This window comes from Silurus meridionalis, chromosome 27 (assembly GCF_014805685.1).
Source record: "Silurus meridionalis isolate SWU-2019-XX chromosome 27, ASM1480568v1, whole genome shotgun sequence".
NCBI lineage: Eukaryota > Metazoa > Chordata > Actinopteri > Siluriformes > Siluridae > Silurus > Silurus meridionalis.
In genome coordinates this window covers 9526483-9543811 of record NC_060910.1, presented here as the reverse complement: position 1 = coordinate 9543811, position 17329 = coordinate 9526483, and the positions used below count along the sequence as shown (strand labels likewise).

The following is a 17329-nucleotide window of genomic DNA, read 5'->3' as shown; positions in this document are numbered from 1 at the left end:
TTTTGTGAACAGTTGGCTTGGTTTAATACATTTTTTAAATTAGTGCCTGGATCAAAAACTTCTCATTTCTTATATTTCTATTAGAAAAAAATAGTTAATCTTGCATTTTTTTTTTTTTATATTAAGAGGGTTTTCAGTGGATGTCTAAGTTAGTCACTGGCATCATTCAACAAATTCTAGGAACTAGAGTCCTGTTCTCATTTCCTTACACCCGACTTCGCCCTCATCATTTGCCTAGAGAGGAAAGAGCAGGGCTCTAACAAAAGGCACTCGATTGTATATGTCATGAAGCACTACCAGGGTTGTAACAGCCATTTGCTTATTCCCTTGGTAGTGTGCAGGTACAGGTAGTAGGCAGCTATTTGGGCATCAGAAGCAGCTCTAAAATGTCAGTAAACTTAAAAGACCAAAACACAAAAAAGTGTGATCAGTGGAAGTCAAACACCTTACATGTGAACTGAAAACTATGGCATGTAAAGTAAAGAGTTTATCAGTGAGAGTAAATCCTGTAAATCTGAGCAACACATTTACTACTGGAGACTACATCACCGGACGTGTGACTTTAGAGGTGGTGAAGAAAACTCATATACAGAGTCTTTTGATTGATGCCAAAGGGGAAGCAAATGTGCAGTGGACTGAAAGACAGACCATAAGGAACTATATCGTTTACAGCGCTAAAGAGATGTTATTTAAGTCAGTTCATTACTTCATTGAAGAACAAATGAAAGGTAAAACATCAGTTACTTTACAAATACGACTACCTTTAAATCATTGTATTGAATTAGTATTGTATTGAACAAGTGACCTGAAATATCTTGGACACTTTACAAATGAACTGTAAAGTAGAGTATTGGACACTTTACAAAGAGCTGTATTGTCTAGTACTGGACATTTTACATATGGCTTGTAATGTCTAGTATTGGACACTTTACAACCTGTGATGTGTAGTATTGGACATCTGACAAATGACTTCTAATGTCAAGTATTGGGCACTTAACAATTGATCTATAATGACTAGTATTAAACACTATACAAATCACCTGTAATGTTTAGTATTAGATCATGTCCATGGTATGTATGTTTGTATCTATCTATCTATCTATCTATCTATCTATCTATCTATCTATCTATCTATCTATCTATCTATCTATCTATCTGAACTGCTATTTAAGAATGCATCTTGGTCTTGTTCATCTTGGTCTATATTTCTAATTCTGATGTACTATTATTGATGTAGAAAAAGAGTGTAATATATATACCTTATATATATATATATATATATATATATATATATATATATATATATATATATATATATATATATAAAACAGAAAAGGGGGGGGGCAGACAGACAGACAGATAGATAGATTAGATAGACAGATCTCAATATTTAGAAATAAAGAAATGATTTTTATTTTTTGTTAGCCAATGAAACGCAATTTTCAAGCCACAGGTTCCTATAGCAATCGCAGTCTGTATAATAGATGCATGCAAAATATATATTTCATATAGAAATATACGAAACTTAGTTCAGCTCAGGTTGGGACACTGTCCCAAACCTCTGACGTGGACCTGTAACTCAAGTCTAGCTGGAATTCTAGTCGGAAGTTACCTATAGACGTCACTGCACTTGAGAGTAAAGTACACAGGTTTGGAGAAGTGCCTACAACGTGTTCTGCTTTACAATAACATATAAGCTGGACTGAAAACTATGGCTTGTAGCGTGAAGAATTTCTCCGTGACATTCGACCCTGTAAATGAAAGTAACACGTTTACTAATGGAGACTACATCTGCGGAAAAGTGACTTTGGAAGTGAAGAAGGAAACTCAGGTCGAGCGCCTGTTCATTAAAGCTAAAGGGAAAGCGTCCGTCATGTGGACGGAAAACTGCGGCAATAACAACGTAGTCGTTTACCACGATAAAGAAACGTGCTTCAAGTCATTTCAGTACTTTATTCAAGGAGAGAAAAGTAAAGGTAAATCATCACCTGGAATCAAATGCATTCAGGCAGAAATGAAAAACCTTTTAGATATTTGTTTTTCTTGAAACGCTTCCTGATGTTTCTACCACGTGACCCTGTCCAAACGTCTTCATACATGGGGATGTAAACACTCTCAGCAAAATGTCTTCCAGTGCGTGCTTTTATACCTGGGTTACATGGTTTTTGTTTTCAGATAGACTTTATAAATGCCTTTGATAAAAGAAAAGATCATTCCAATTGCTGGATCTGGAAACTGTAGCAAAGTTCAAGTGGACACCAGTTAGATGCATAACATAATGTGTTAAAGTTCATCAAGAATGATTTTTTACAAAGCAATGACTCTCTGAAGAGATGTTATAGTGTTCATTTGCCCTGTGTATGAAAACTTTTGGGACACTGGAAGGTTACACCCTAATGGTCCACTCCTCCTGTTTACATTCCTCTCTTATCTGGCTTTCGTTATTGCCAAGTTCGTCTTACCAGCTGACCATTACAGTGTTCCCTATACAGTGCATCCTGAAAATATTCCCAAAATTTCTTGTTACTGTCTTTTTACAAAATGGATTAAATTAATCATTTTTCTCAAAATTCTACAAACAATACCCCATAATGACAACTTAAAAGAAGTGTGTTTGAAATCTTCCGAGGTATTATCTTTTGTGACTTTTTTTTTTCATCCAACAACTGTGCAATTGTGAAAACTGAAATATTAACTCGAAGTTACACAAATTAAAGTCCCAGAGGCACAGCTTGAGATAGTTAGACCACCATTTGAGACAGTACCAGATTTGTTTCTGATTATGACTTCTCAAAAGGAAAGTCTTTAATAATGTAATAAATAACTCCAAAGCATGCAAAAAAACATTGGTGACCTGCAATGGAATCACCTTAATCCAAGAGCAATGTGGTAAAAAACAATCACAGAAAGACTGAAAATTCTCCAGTAACTGGAAAAGAGGTTATTTCCATTCGTACACAAATAAGTATTTTAATTTGATTTTTGTATTTGCAGGTGACGATGGATACTCACTGTTAACAAATGAGAATGGACAGTGTTGTAAGTTTAAAGAAAGTTTAAAATTATTGTTGTTCTTTTTTTTTTTTTATATAGTTTTTTGATAATATTACTGCTACTATTTAATAGGGCTGCAACAACAAATTGATAAAATTGCTAATAATATATGATAAAATCAGTTGACGATAAATTATCAAATTCAACCAATGCTGTTATCGATCAGTTGGGCTGATGGCAAGATAACACAGCCACATGCGAAATTGTAGCGAGTACAGGGTCAACTGGCAGCAGGAAAAAGTGTCGTCATGCAAGGCATGTGAGCATTTCATATTAAACACAACAAAGAGAACTGTAACTTGCAAGTTATGCAAAGCTGAGCTTTTGTGGCATGAAAGTACCACAGCGATGCAGGAGCACATGAAAAGAAAGCACAGTGATGTCATGGATGAAGGCGAAACATTAGCATGGTAAGCAAAAACTGTATAATCCTCATCATGTAAAAATGGTATAGTTTAATTAAGTGCTATTATGTAAACTTATTTTATTGTGTAAACTGTTTGTTTAATAACTTCGAGACAGTCACACTGGATCTGTTCTGTCGTGACTCGCGAGCATCAGGTTGCATCACCTTGCTCACAACATAGTGATGGATTCAATTAAAACGGTGCAAAAGCTTAAAATAAAAGCAGCATATAACAGCAGCAGTAACTCATTCTATTTTTAGTCACTGTTGCGGTTTGCAGCGAATTATTCATTTGTACACCAAAGTATATGTCCTCCCCAAGCCTGTCAGCTTGCTGCGTTTCTCCATTCAAATGCTTGTTTTCATTGTTTATTAAATTTATGCATATTTAATTAAATCATTATATTAAATTAATTAGATATTCTAGATGCTTATATCTTTACAACTGAACAAAATGTCTGTTTATTTTTGTAAACAAAAATTGTCAAAAAAATGTTGTATTATATTTTTTATTGATTTTTTAAACATGGTTGTCAACTTGCCATCTGCAAAATACAATACAAATGATTTGCACAAATTGCTTCACCTTGCAAACTTAAGTGCTGTTTTTTTGTTGTTTTTGTTTTTTTTGTTGTTGTTTTTTTTTTTTACAGAAAATGAAACAACCCAGCATGAGTTTGTTCAAAGGAGAAATCTCGCATGCACTCCTCAACAAGCAGCCACTATAAGCTTTAAAATGTCCAAATTGAAGATATCATTCAATATTCAGAATTCATTATGTTGCTTTTGCATTTTTTCAAGTACACTTGTACACATTAATAAGGTTTTATATAGTTATAATAAGCAAAACATTTAAATAAAATATATGTTTATCAGATGAATTGATTAATTGAAAAAAGAATCATCTGAGTAATCGATTATCAAAATAATCGTTAGTTGCAGCCCTGCTATTCAATACTACAACTACTACTAATAACAACAATATTATTTTTATTATTATTATTTTAATTAGTAGTAGTAGTAGTAGTAGTTCTTGTTGTAGTAGTTGTATATTATGGCATTTTGCACAAAGAAAGTAAATTATAATAAAATATCTCTTTTCAGACTCGAGAATTGTTGAACCTGGAATTCATGTTTACCCATTCACCTTTCAGCTTCCTTATCAGTGAGAATTACTCTAATATATTTTATGTTTTATAGTCATTCACTCAGACCTTTTTTTAACCGTTCTGCTTGTGTGGCATTTTTCCAGAGACATGCCTCCATCCTTCAAAGGCTACCATGGAGCTGTGAAATACTTTTTAGAGGCCAAATTGTGCAGATCAATGTTAATGACAAAAAAAGCCAAAGTATATTTCAACTATGTTCCCCAGGGAGATCTGACGATCCCAAACTTGATGGTAGGAACCTGATTACGAGCTACAAAACAGCAAAAAAAATGGTCTGTGTGTTGATTGTTAAGCTTACTAAACATTTTTATTTAGACACCTCAAAATGGGTATAAAGAGAAGAAGATGAAAATCTTCACATCAGGAAACGTGACCATGGATGTTCATTTAGAGAAGATGGGTTTCTTAATAGGTAATACCTCATGAATATTTTAAGATTAATATTTTTTAAGATTAATATATTTTAAAATTAATATTTTACTTTACAGTGTCAATCGACACCATATGGTTTTGAATCTTAGGTAGTATGATGTGATTTTTCAACAAGTTCATTTTACAGAATGAATTTCTACCATAATTTAAGAACAATATCTTACCTCACAGCATCTTATTTCCAGTTCATCTTACACTAGTAGCTTCCTGAACTTGACTTAACTTTCACACATTTTTAACACTTGCCAGCCAAGCAGCTGTTCCCGACACTGAACACTTTGACTTTTAACACATATGTTCACATCTTTAAAATTTTCAATTTATTCACCCTTATCACTAGTTTAGTTTGGGTTTCGTGTCTTATGTCCATGTTTTAAGTTTTTCCAAAAGCTTAAGCAATTTTTGCAGTTAACCAGATGTTAGTATTCCACTCAGAGGTACCTGTTTGTTTACAAATATAATAGATTCCATGCTACCACTGAGACCGTAGCGAATGTAAGCAAGTGGGTTAGTTTGCTATAAAGAGAGCTCACCATCTATGTCCAAACAGCAGTGATGAACACCTGGACTGGTTTCTCTTAAATGTTGTATTTAATGTGCAATTAAATACAAATATTGTATTTAATATTTGGGCCAGATATTAAAAAATGTTTTGCCGCAAACCTGTAAAAACAAGTAGGTTCTGTTGTTGGGCCGGCATGCATCGGGTCAGCTCAGCAGATCCAGATCAGATACAGTACTACTAGGGCTATAATCAAGACCCCGATTTCCAAATCCAAGACCAAGACTATCCCAACTTCAAGTTTTAAGGTGGTTATGGCCAAGTCAAGATTATGTCGAACAGAGATCAAGTACAAACTAATAAAAAAAGGCAAGTCTAAATAAATATTTTTACAAACTCAAAAAATACCAAAACCAGTTTGGTAAAACAAGTTCCCAACACACAGGATCAATTATAAAAGCCAATTAATCTCTGACAAAAAATGTCTCAAGACTCTAGGACTCTAGTTCTAAGACTCTACATGCAACGTTTGCCCTTAAATCACTGTATTGCTTATCTGTTTTCTGGGAAAACACCAGTGATATTGATTGTCTCTGTTGTTATACTGAGGACATGCTTTCCTGTGTGAATTCTTTCCTGCTTTTTCAAACTCTGCAATAATACTGACTTAAATTAAATCTTTTTTTTTTCAGTTCGAGCTTTTGATTTGCTTATTGTTTTATTAATTCAGATATGACTACATCGTTATTAAACATACAATTCCTTTTTTCTGTCCTTTATTTGTAATTAGCGCAACTTCTTTTTTTTCCAATTACAGATGAGCAAATGAAGGTGAAGATAGACGTGGGAAACAATTCCTCTCGTACGGTCACACCTAAGTTCCTCTTGTACCAGAAGCAGAGCTTCTTTGCCGGAAAGAAAAGATCATTGCGCACTAAAGAGATCCTGAAAGAGTTAGGCGATCCCATTGAGCCATCGACCGAGCAGTGTGTGACCAAGATGCTGAACATTCCAGCAGATACCAGTATTTCTATCCTCAACTGCAAGGTACTCAAAGTGGAGTACAGGCTTAAGGTGGGCTATCTATAGAATCACAAATGTAAATTATTCAGTGGTGTTTTAGATAACATTTTTTTTAATAACTTTCTTTTTCTTTTTTTTCTTATTAATTTTCTTTGTCATTGGAAACATGGCTATAATTAAGTTAAACTGTCTTCATATTCTGCAACTGATTTATTGGTCTATTTATTAGTTTATGAATACATACACTGAAGTCATCAAAGTTTCTTTATACAGTGAAATCTCTTTTCAAGTATCACTCATTGCAATCAATGTTTTCTCTTGCAGGTCTATCTGGATATAAAATTTACTTCTGATCCAGAAATTAAACTGCCTGTGGTGATTCTCCCTGTTTCTGTAAAACACAGAGATGTTCCAAAACCAGATATGGGCGTTGGATTTGAGCCGACTTAAACTGGCGGTACTGTAGCTCAGTGGTTATGGCACTGGGATACTGATCGGGAGGTTGGGGGCTCAAGCACGGGTATCGCAATCGGCCACTCTTGGGACTTTCAGAATAGTCTGACTGTTCTGCCTGTTGCACTACTGCTACAAATAAAACTTCACTAAATATTTATTTAAATATTTATTTTCTTTTGATTTTACTTTAATCTTTTATTTTACTTTGAGCAATTGCAACCCAAGGGATCAATACACTATTCAGATTCTTATTGATTAAGTGAGAAAGATTCTTCTCTGTATCTTCCTGGGTTTGTTAAGCAGGGTCTTATAGCCAAATTTCCAATAGCCAAAAAGTTACTTTAGGATACTAAAGTTATAAAGGCTGAAGTTATAAAAAAAAATGTTCATATCAGCCGTTATTGTTGTGAAATTATCATTTACAGAATAAAAAAACAGTAATGTAGGACTACCAAAATTGTATATTAAAAAAAAAATACTGTGAATTGACATTTTATTATTTATTCTTTATGATTTTAATGGTTATTGTAAAATTATTATATTGTTAAACTATTTTAACAATATAATAGTGTTATTTATTATAATAGTGATTACAATCAATAAACACTCCTGCTTTTAAATCTGGGCCTCTACATGTTTTATGAATACTATTGCAACACATGTTTATTCTTGAAACCTACAATGCTTTGTAAGAAGTGCCACACAAGTCATGTCAGTCCAGACACTTTGCATCAGCATTGGTCCCTGAAGTAATCTCCTCCACACTTAAGAGCTGAAAACAGCTGGTTATACGATAATACATTAGCAACAGATAAAGGCTGTTTACGTTTATTGGTTTTAGAAGGGCATGAACTAGCTAAGTGATCTAAACATTTGGCAACATAGGTCATGGAATGTCTATCCACTTTTTAGTGTCATGGTTTCTCTATTAGTTTTTTTGTTGGTACTTAAACATTAGGGTTTGGTTTCCAGACCTCTGCTTGTCAAATAAACTTACCTTAGTGCTGTGTTCTACAAGAGTTCATCCCTTAGGCCCCTTTTCTCATTAGGCCTGAAACAAGAAGCACAGGTACCACATAATATATCATGCTAAAGCAGAAGAGAGTTAAGGTTCTTAATACTAAATGATGGTAACAAGATTTGTGATTGGTGTTTTTTTCTTTAGATTTTTGGATAGTATAGTGTATAACTCATTTGCACTTCATTTTTTTTTTCATACATTTATATTACTTCTTGTATTTTAAAGATTGACATTTTTTGGATCATAAGTTTAAATATTTTACCTATAAGAATCAAAATTTTATATTATTAATATATGCAATACATAGTTTATAACAGATACATTTTGTCTCTTAAAAATACTTATTGTTTTACAAAGAGCTAATGTTACATCCTAATATATTTGAAAACAGGCACATCGTTCTTTTACATGTGTACCAAAGCATATTCAAGTTACAGTACATAACAGTATATAAAGTTATGAATACGGATGTAAAGTGCAGGCTCTCAGCTTTTTTTTGCATTTGGAAGCTATTCAAAGGAGCTTCTCATACAAATATAACTGGCCATAATTAGGCTATAAAAACATAAACTCACTAGAGAGATAGCAGGAACAGTAGTTGTTGCCAAATCGACAGTTTGGAATATTCTGAGAAAAATAAATGCACTGGTCAACTCTAACATAAAAAGGCCGAAATGTCCATTGAAAGGCAGCATAGGTGGATAATCGCAGTAAAGTAAACCCCTTCACAACATCCCACCAAGTGAAGAACACTCAGCAGGAGGTAGGAATGCCATTGTCCAAGTACACAATCAAGAGAATTTTCATAAGAGCAAATACAAAAAGTTTTACCACAAGATGTAAACCATTCCTAAGCTTCAAAAATAAAAAAGGCCAGATTAGACATTTTTCTGAAAAAATCAGTCAGTACCATAATGACAGAAAGAAAACAATATGGAGATGGCTTGGAACAGCTCATGATCCAAAGCATGCAACATCATCAATACAGTGGAGGCTGTGTGATGGCATGGGCATGCATGACTTGCACTGGCACTGATGTTTATTAATGATGTGACAGAAAACAAAAGCATTTAGAAGTGTATACACATATACTGCTTGGCCAAATTCAGCCAATTCAAGTTGACCCGATGGCATTCCACAGTGCACATGGACAATAATAGGAAATTTGGAATGTAAAGAAGTAGAATATACTGCAATGGTCAATCACCTGATCTTAACCTTATCAAGCATGATTTTCTCTTGCTGAAGTCAAAGTAAAGGCAGAAAGGCTTGAAGACAGTTGCAGTAAAGGCCTGGCAAAGCATCACAAAGAAGAAAACCCATTCTTTGGTGATGTCTGTGGGTTCCCTACTTCAGGCAATCATTGCTTATTGAGGATTCACAACAAAATATAAAATAAACATGTATTTTGATTATTCTACAAATATTTATTCGTAGAATTGAGCCTCTGAATAGGGGGACTGCAAAAATGGCTGCAATTCCTAAACCTTTGAGTTGCCCTGTAAATTAAAAATGAAAGACTAGACTTCAATTTAAGTTTCATTTTCATTCTTTCAGTTGGCATAAAGAGCAAAAAAAATATTGAACACAATCATGATTCAAATGGATCCTCTTTAAATGCAATACTATTAGTAGTGCATTCACCATTCCAACTTCTCCCACTATTACACTGTAATACCTATGAACAAATGATTAGAATAGAAAGTTCAGATCTAATTCCTACATATTTCACCTACACCTACACTTAATCCTACACTTAATGAAGTGTGCTTATATCTGCTTGTGAAGTAAGGCCAAGATTTACTTGTTCAGGAAAGCCATCCTCTTCGTACATGTAACCTGTTTGTAAACCTCAGAATGTCTTACAGTAGCACTTGTTTTGTACAGCCTTCTCTGTTATTATTATTATTATTAATTATTATTATTATTATTTATATTATCATTATTTTATATTTTAGGCTACATTTTAAATACATATGCTCCTGGCTAGCCTATTTTTTTAACAACTCATTCAAGGATACAGATGCAAATGATAAAAAGATAAACCTTTTTCTTTTCATGATTTATAAGTTTCCCTGAAGGTTTTACATAAGCATGTGTACAGGGGGAGAAAAGTGTGTTTACCTCCTCTTAATTCAGGATTGTGGCATTTAGATTCTAGAGGGCTAAAGAAATGTGGTTTTAGTCCCTTGAAGACGTTCATTTAGTTGAGTTAAATTCAGCAGTTCAACAGGATTTGCAGTAATGCTACAAATACTACTGCTCAAAACATTTAAACTTATCTTGGTCAAGGTCATGGAGGATCCCAGGATCGTCAGGAATGCTGCGCACAAGCGAAACACATTCGCAGCAAATAAGATATTCCTATTCCAGTACTGCTTCAGCGCTTTAATATTTTTGAGCAAAGATTCAGAATGTTTCCTGTTTCCTGTGTGTACAAGGTATTCAACATTTCAACAGATGTGATTCTATCCTTCAATGTTTAAATCTTAAATTGTGGTACAGATTTTAGGTGGACTATAGTGCTTATTATCATTTATAGTTACAAGACATCATTGGATGGCTCATTTTGACATACTTTTGCTACTAGGACTCAAGATTTAAGATTAAGATCAGGAATATGGATCAATCTTTTTTCATGATTCTACTGAAAAATGAATGCAAAACAGTGAAAAGCTTAATTTTAAGTGGTCATTTATATATTTAGGGACAACAATGTGGCACAACTGATCCTGAACTGAAACAGAAGGTTGCTGTGTGCACCTCGCACAAACATGCTGGCGAATGAAGGTGATGAAATCAGATGATGAAATCAGAGATAGGTTCTCTGGGTGCTCAAACAAAGAATGGGTTAAAGGATTCCTAACAAGGACTGGGAAACTTTTCTAACAGCTGCACTGTTTCCATAAATGTGAAGAGTATAGGTTTAATTTCATTATTAGTAGAATTGTAATATACAATACATTGTAAAGTCAAAATGACTTGTGCAGCAATAGGTCATTGTTTTGATTATTCGCATTAACACATTGCCATCTAGTGGCTGATCCAGGCTTTAACAACATTCACAACAGAAGACATTCAAGGCTGCGGATCAGGATGAGGGTAAAATATCGAATGAATGAATAAATGAATGAATGAATGAATGAATGAATTAATAAATGATTGAAATATTGAATAAAAAATTGTTTGGATAATGAATGAATGATGGCATTGATAAATGATTGAATGAAGGATTGATTGAAAAAAATGATAATCGCATAATTGAATGAATCATTAAACAAATGATGGAATAAATGACTTATTGGATCAATAAATGATTAAATGACTGAACAAACGAATGAACGAAAGATTGAATTTTCTTTGTAATATAAAGATGATGGCTTGTGCCTGTTACCCATTTTTATTATAATAATACCACTTTTAACATTTTAAACAGCCATATTAGTTTCAGGGGGGAAACCGATTAAACCAGATTAAAGTGCATTATAAGAAAATATAAATGTATAAAAAAAATTCATGCTTTGCCAGAACCAGGTGTTATCTTCTCCTCACACAAAACACTGCCTGATTTAGGAACTGCACCGCGTGTGCGCGCGCGTTCGTGTGTGTGTGTGTGTGTGTGTGTCCTCGTCTCTCGTCCCACTACACATGTTACCCGTGACAACAGCGCGAGCCTCCTGGCTACTCTCTGTCTAATCTCTGATTGGAGTTGCCATGGTGAATCCTCGAGGGGCTTACAAGACCACGCCTCCTACCCAAACCGAGAGGCGGGACTTTCAGAGCACACTACAACCACATGGGGACAGAGAGAGAGAGAGAGAGAGAGAGAGAGAGAGAGAGAGAGAGGACGTGTTGTATTAAGTTGTATCCAGTTAAATTAATGTTTGTAACTTTTTATATCGTTTATTATCATATAGTCCATCATGTCTCTGCTTTCAAATCTCATTTAAAAGAGAAAAGAAACAGTGATATTGTTGTATACAAACTTCTTATTTGTTGTGTAATGTTTTATTATTTTAACTTGTTTTATGTGTCTAAACTGTATGTAAGGTGCCCATAAATAAAATGTTTAATTATTATTATAATTCTTCTTCTTATTAACACTTTAAATGCCTATGAAAGAACAAAAAAGGATATTCCATTGTGACAACAATTGATTTACACACACACACACACACACACATATATATATATATATATATATATATATATATATATATATATATATATATATATATATATATATATATTTATATTTATTTTACACGTTAATTAATTTTAATGGCAATAGTTATATTAACATGTATATGCAGCGTGCGTTTCTGTTTGGCCATTTTAAAATATATATAAAAAAGGCGAAATTAAAACTTTAAACGCAACACACATTTATTCGCGTCCTTTCTTAATTCGTATATTTAAAAAAATAAACTCCATCAAATTTTTTTTTATCATTAAACATTTGTTTTATTGATGCGCCGTCTGAAATCCAGCACCAAAATCCGCCACGATGCACACATCCGGCAATTAAAACCGTCCGTGTGTAAAAACATTTACCGAAATATTTTGTCTTCATGCTCCATGTTGAGTTTGGTTTCATTAATAAACATACATTTGCATAAAGCATCCATAATTATCCATGCCCATATTGATTAGAGTATTAAAAAGTTAAAAAATATTATTTCAGGGAACATTTAAAACAGATAAAAATGTGCGATTAAGTTGAGACTAATCGCGAGTCAACTCATGACAATCGTGTGACTAAATATTTAATAAGCATATAGGTATAGGAGATGTACATATATAGTATGTGTGTGTGTGTGTGTGTGTGTCAAATGAATTTTTGTCACAATGTAATGTACAATTAAGAGATTATATAGATAGATAGATAGATAGATAGATAGATAGATAGATAGATAGATAGATAGAATGTAGATGATAGATAGATAGATAGATAGATGATAGATAGATAGATAGATAGATGATAGATAGATAGATAGATAGATAGATAGATAGATAGAATGTAGATGATAGATAGATAGATAGATAGATAGATAGATAGATAGATAGATAGATAGATAGAATGTAGATGATAGATAGATAGATAGATAGAAAGAATGTAGATTATATATAGATAGAATGTAGATGATAGATAGATAGATAGATAGATAGATAGATAGATAGATAGATAGATAGATAGATAGATAGATAGATAGATAGAATGTAGATGAAAGATAGATAGATAGATAGAATAGATGATAGATAGATAGATAGATAGATAGATAGATAGATAGATAGATAGATAGATAGATAGATAGATAATTATTATTAATTATTAGTCTTCAGAACTAATACTTTCTGATATTAATGAAAATACTTTTAATCTTTTTGATGCTTGTCTGTTCTTCCATTACCACACAGCGCACACACTGACTTAAAAAGGTACAGTTTAGTTAAATGCAGTATCCACATGAGACACAATCACAATAAACTGGAGGTGTTTGTTGAAAGCTCTCTTTAGTGGAGAAGCAGCTCTTTGCTTAAAAGTGGCCCATTGAAAGACTCTGTACTCATATTCAGGCTCTTGCTGCCAGGGCACAGATGGTCTTGCTATCGTGGCTGAAGTGCCTTTAAAAACTGCTACAATCTGTTCCTTCACGGAGACTACAGAGCCATTTTCTGCCTTGCCACTGCTACAAGCTGTGTTCCCTTGACAATTTGTAATGTACGAGTTTCATACTGTTTCACGAAAGTGATCCCAAGGCAGTTCTTCAGCACGACACTTACTGCGTCCCTTATAAAAGGATTTCACGTCAGAATTTTACATATAATAAAAGTGACTAAAAATAAGTGCATGTTGTATTCTTAGAGTATTTATTTTGGAAAAGTGTAAGAACTCACAGAAAAATTGTAACTGCTATTGTTAATGTAGGAGACCAAAGGTATTCTATTCAGTTTCTATTTCTCAATAAAATGCATTTTAATTAATGGTTATAAAAAGTGAGACACAGCCACTGTTGGCAATGTGAAAGGCAGTTAGACAAAACATTCTATACTAATGCAAATGTATAATTGCTGATTTTCTGGTAAATGCGTGCATCTCTACAACTATGACACTAAAACTAATCATTAAATCAGACTACAAACATGATTACAGTACTTGTAACAATTGCCTTTGTATAACAAATTCCTCAGTATTCATTGTCACATATCCAAATGAGAATGCAAACATCAACATAAACAATACAAATCTAATAAAAAAAAAAAAATAGAAGGAAGGCTTATTTGTGGAATTCACTGAAGCACCCCCCTCTACACAGGTGCACGTTGCAGATCTTGCAGCCAAACACACTCTCGTGCCGCAAGCCTTTGTTGGTGCAGTTCCGGCAGCGGCGTGAGCGCTCCGACATGCGCTCCAGCCTGTGTCCGTACTCAAGGGGTGAGTCAGCATGGCGTTTCCGGGCAGCCCGCTCCATGCCCCGGGCACCTTGGTAGTCCCCAATAAGCTGCTGTGCCAGGCGTACACGGAAATGTCGCTGTGTAAATTCTTTTCCATTAAAGCCGGCTGGTGGAGAACCGCTGCGACTCTCACGCAGAATAATATAAGCATTAACAATGCACAAGTTGACGTAAAACCATAGAAAATAGCGCCACCATTTCTTGCACGGTCGTCCTACCTGATAGCACTCCCTCAGCTGGTCACACAAGTCTACACCACGCATGTTCTCCTGATACAACAGCAGCGGGAGCGGCCGAGCGATCCCATAGCTCGAAAGGCTGCTGCAGTCCCCATCGCTGCCTTCTCCATCACGCTTGCCAGGCCCAATGCCCACAATACCTGGTGCAGAGTTGGATGACAGACAGCTGACCACCTTGGCATCCCGAGTGACAGTAGCCACTAGATTACCGCGCTGGCACTGGTAGAACTCACCTGGAGCTAGCTTGCCTACGTTGCGGGGTTTAAGGGCATCAGGGTAGCCACGACGATTTGGGTTGGTTGGCCCACAGGCATACAGGCCATCCTGCAGGAGCCGCTGGAGCAGTGGCACAGATGTGAAAAAGCTGTCCATAAAAAGGTGATGATAGCGTCCCTCTAGCCCTCTTACCAGCGAGGTAACCACTCGGTGACCCACTGTACTGGTGGTCGCATCGTCACTCGGCTTACCCACGTAAAGCCGCGCGCGGTGGCAGTAGCCTGAGCGGGAGTCACAAAGCATCCACACCCTCAGGCCTTTCCGTAATGGCTTAGAGGGCATGTACTGTGATGGGGAAAAACGCCCTTTAGGGGCAATGGCACACTCATCTATAGTCAAACACCGATTTGGTAAGTAAGCTTCCCACATTGTGCTTCCCACTATATCCAGCATTGGTCGGATTTTGTACAGGCCATCATATCCCAGCTCACCTTTGGATGGTTCAGATAAGCGGTCACACAGATGCAGGTTCTGGTTCAGCTTCTCGAAGCGTCTGGCGGTCATGGTTTTCTTAAAGCCCGCATTGCCTATGAAAATATCACTTGCCCAGTACATGCCATAATCTGGAAGCTGATTGATGCCCATCAGAACATTGAGGCCCACGTACGCTCTCATCTCTCTCACATCAGTGGGGTGCCAGTGGGCGTCTGACCGACCGCTCCTCCTCTGTCGATAGAGGGCGTAGTTATTTGTTTGTTCCACCATGTGTTCAAACAATGAATCTGGGAAGAGCAACCGGAAATAGTCCAAAGTGTCAGCATCATCCCCTAGCGAGTGCTGAGGGCCACTGACAGCGGTAAATGGCTCAATCGAGATGACCTGGTCGGGCTCACCCCAAAAATCCGGAGAACCGCAGTCATCGTCTAAAAGATCATACGAGCCGAACAGGTCCGGGCGCTCCTCCTCCTCTAAGTCGGAAAAATCAATATCGGAATCGGTTGACGCGGTCTCAGAGCAGTTGTTGGAGTTTGCATAATAGGACTCATCTTCGTACTCGTCGTGCTTGATCCCGTTTCCCGTCACCAAAATAATGTTACAGCCGCCTCCTTCCGCTACATAGTCGACTGAGTCCGCGGCGTCTTCAGCCTCCTCCTCCTCCGCCGCCACCGCAGCTGTTGTGTGCTTTAGCCCGGACTCCCCCTCTTCTTCCTCCGGTTCTTCCTCCTCGTCCGACTCGGGCTCTCTGAAAGGCAACTCGAACCACTTTACGTCCACGGGTAGATTCCCCGGGCACTCTTCGCCGTCGGAGGCCGCGCTCGCTTCGGTGTCCGCGCTAGTTTCCAAAATCGTAAAAAGCTCGCCTCTTTTCCGCGCCGCCATGACGGGGTATCGGGCTGCCCCTGCATGAGTCCTTTATTGGTTTCCGCGCCGTAAATAGTCTCCGAAGCGGACCGTGAAGGCGAAATCGGCCCAAATGCCGTCGCCGGGAGACTCATGGGTCTCGGGATGATGGCGTTTTTTGCGGTTCTAGACTCATGGTTTCCGCTCGCGCGGCTTCGGTACGCGTCGGTAGCGCAGTGTGGCCGCAGACGTCAGAAGCTGCTTGCATGTCCTGCTTTGTAAGGGCGTTTTGCGACTGCAGCTGCTGGGGTTGCCAGTTCCTAGCGCTCACAGATGGCCGCTCACTCTTGTCATGCCCGTCGGCGTCCGCCGTTAGAACAACTTTACCCTGCACTTCTCCACAGGCCGGGGGGAAAGACAACAAACTTTATAATCATTAACCCAAATCTTCTCCGAAACAGAACTTATTCCGCGGTTTTGAGACGCCGTGATAGTGCGAACGTATCCCGTATAAAGTGTAGGCTGAGACACAGAGGCAACCGCGCGCTGACCCGCTGAGTGCCGCCAGGCACCGGATAAAAAGCTGCGATATACAAAAAAGCGCCAGTTTTTTAAATTCGTGAATGAAAATGTCAAGTGGTCTGACGTTGGATGAACCCTAGCCAATATAATGGCTCCTTGGTGATATTGTTGAAACATCATAGACATTCAGGAGACACCTGCTGTAGGCGAATGAAACACACCACTATCATCAGCTGCATTAACATATAGACTTGAGCTTTACATTACACACAGAGTTTCACACTGATTTACTAAAATCACATACACAATCAGAGCATTCACTTCAGACTGTTCATTTGGATCGGAATGTGCTCGAACAAGGGAAATCAGTCTGGTTTTAAATTGCATTTATGCCACTTGGAAATGTTATAAAGCTTAAGATTAACACACAAGACCTGAAATGAGTAACTAACATCAAATCACACACAGACTAGGGGTTGGTGAAGCATGTTC

The 17329-nt window shown here is 36.7% G+C and overlaps 2 protein-coding genes across 3 annotated transcripts; one reads left to right on the top strand and one right to left on the bottom strand.

Annotated features, from left to right (window-relative positions):
- Positions 1 to 445: 445 nt before the first annotated feature.
- LOC124380312 (arrestin domain-containing protein 3-like) lies at positions 446 to 7636 on the top strand. 2 transcript variants are annotated; one of them, XM_046841170.1, is made up of 7 exons: positions 446 to 728; positions 2995 to 3039; positions 4565 to 4625; positions 4713 to 4860; positions 4945 to 5041; positions 6381 to 6637; positions 6911 to 7636. In XM_046841170.1, the coding sequence occupies exons 1-7, from the start codon at positions 467 to 469 to the stop codon at positions 7034 to 7036; spliced, it is 996 nt and encodes a 331-aa protein (XP_046697126.1). In that variant the 5' UTR covers positions 446 to 466; the 3' UTR covers positions 7037 to 7636. The 2 variants fall into 2 exon arrangements, with proteins under 2 accessions (XP_046697126.1, XP_046697125.1); XM_046841169.1 differs by lacking the exon at positions 446 to 728 and adding an exon at positions 1533 to 1976 and having other exon boundaries at positions 6911 to 7603.
- Positions 7637 to 13917: 6281 nt separating this feature from the next.
- Positions 13918 to 17078, bottom strand: LOC124380263 (piggyBac transposable element-derived protein 4-like). The gene is made up of 2 exons (XM_046841103.1): positions 14992 to 17078; positions 13918 to 14898 (listed from the first exon to the last, which is right to left on the bottom strand). Exons 1-2 carry the CDS (start codon positions 16352 to 16354, stop codon positions 14342 to 14344), a joined length of 1920 nt encoding a protein of 639 aa, XP_046697059.1. The 5' UTR covers positions 16355 to 17078; the 3' UTR covers positions 13918 to 14341.
- Positions 17079 to 17329: the final 251 nt, after the last annotated feature.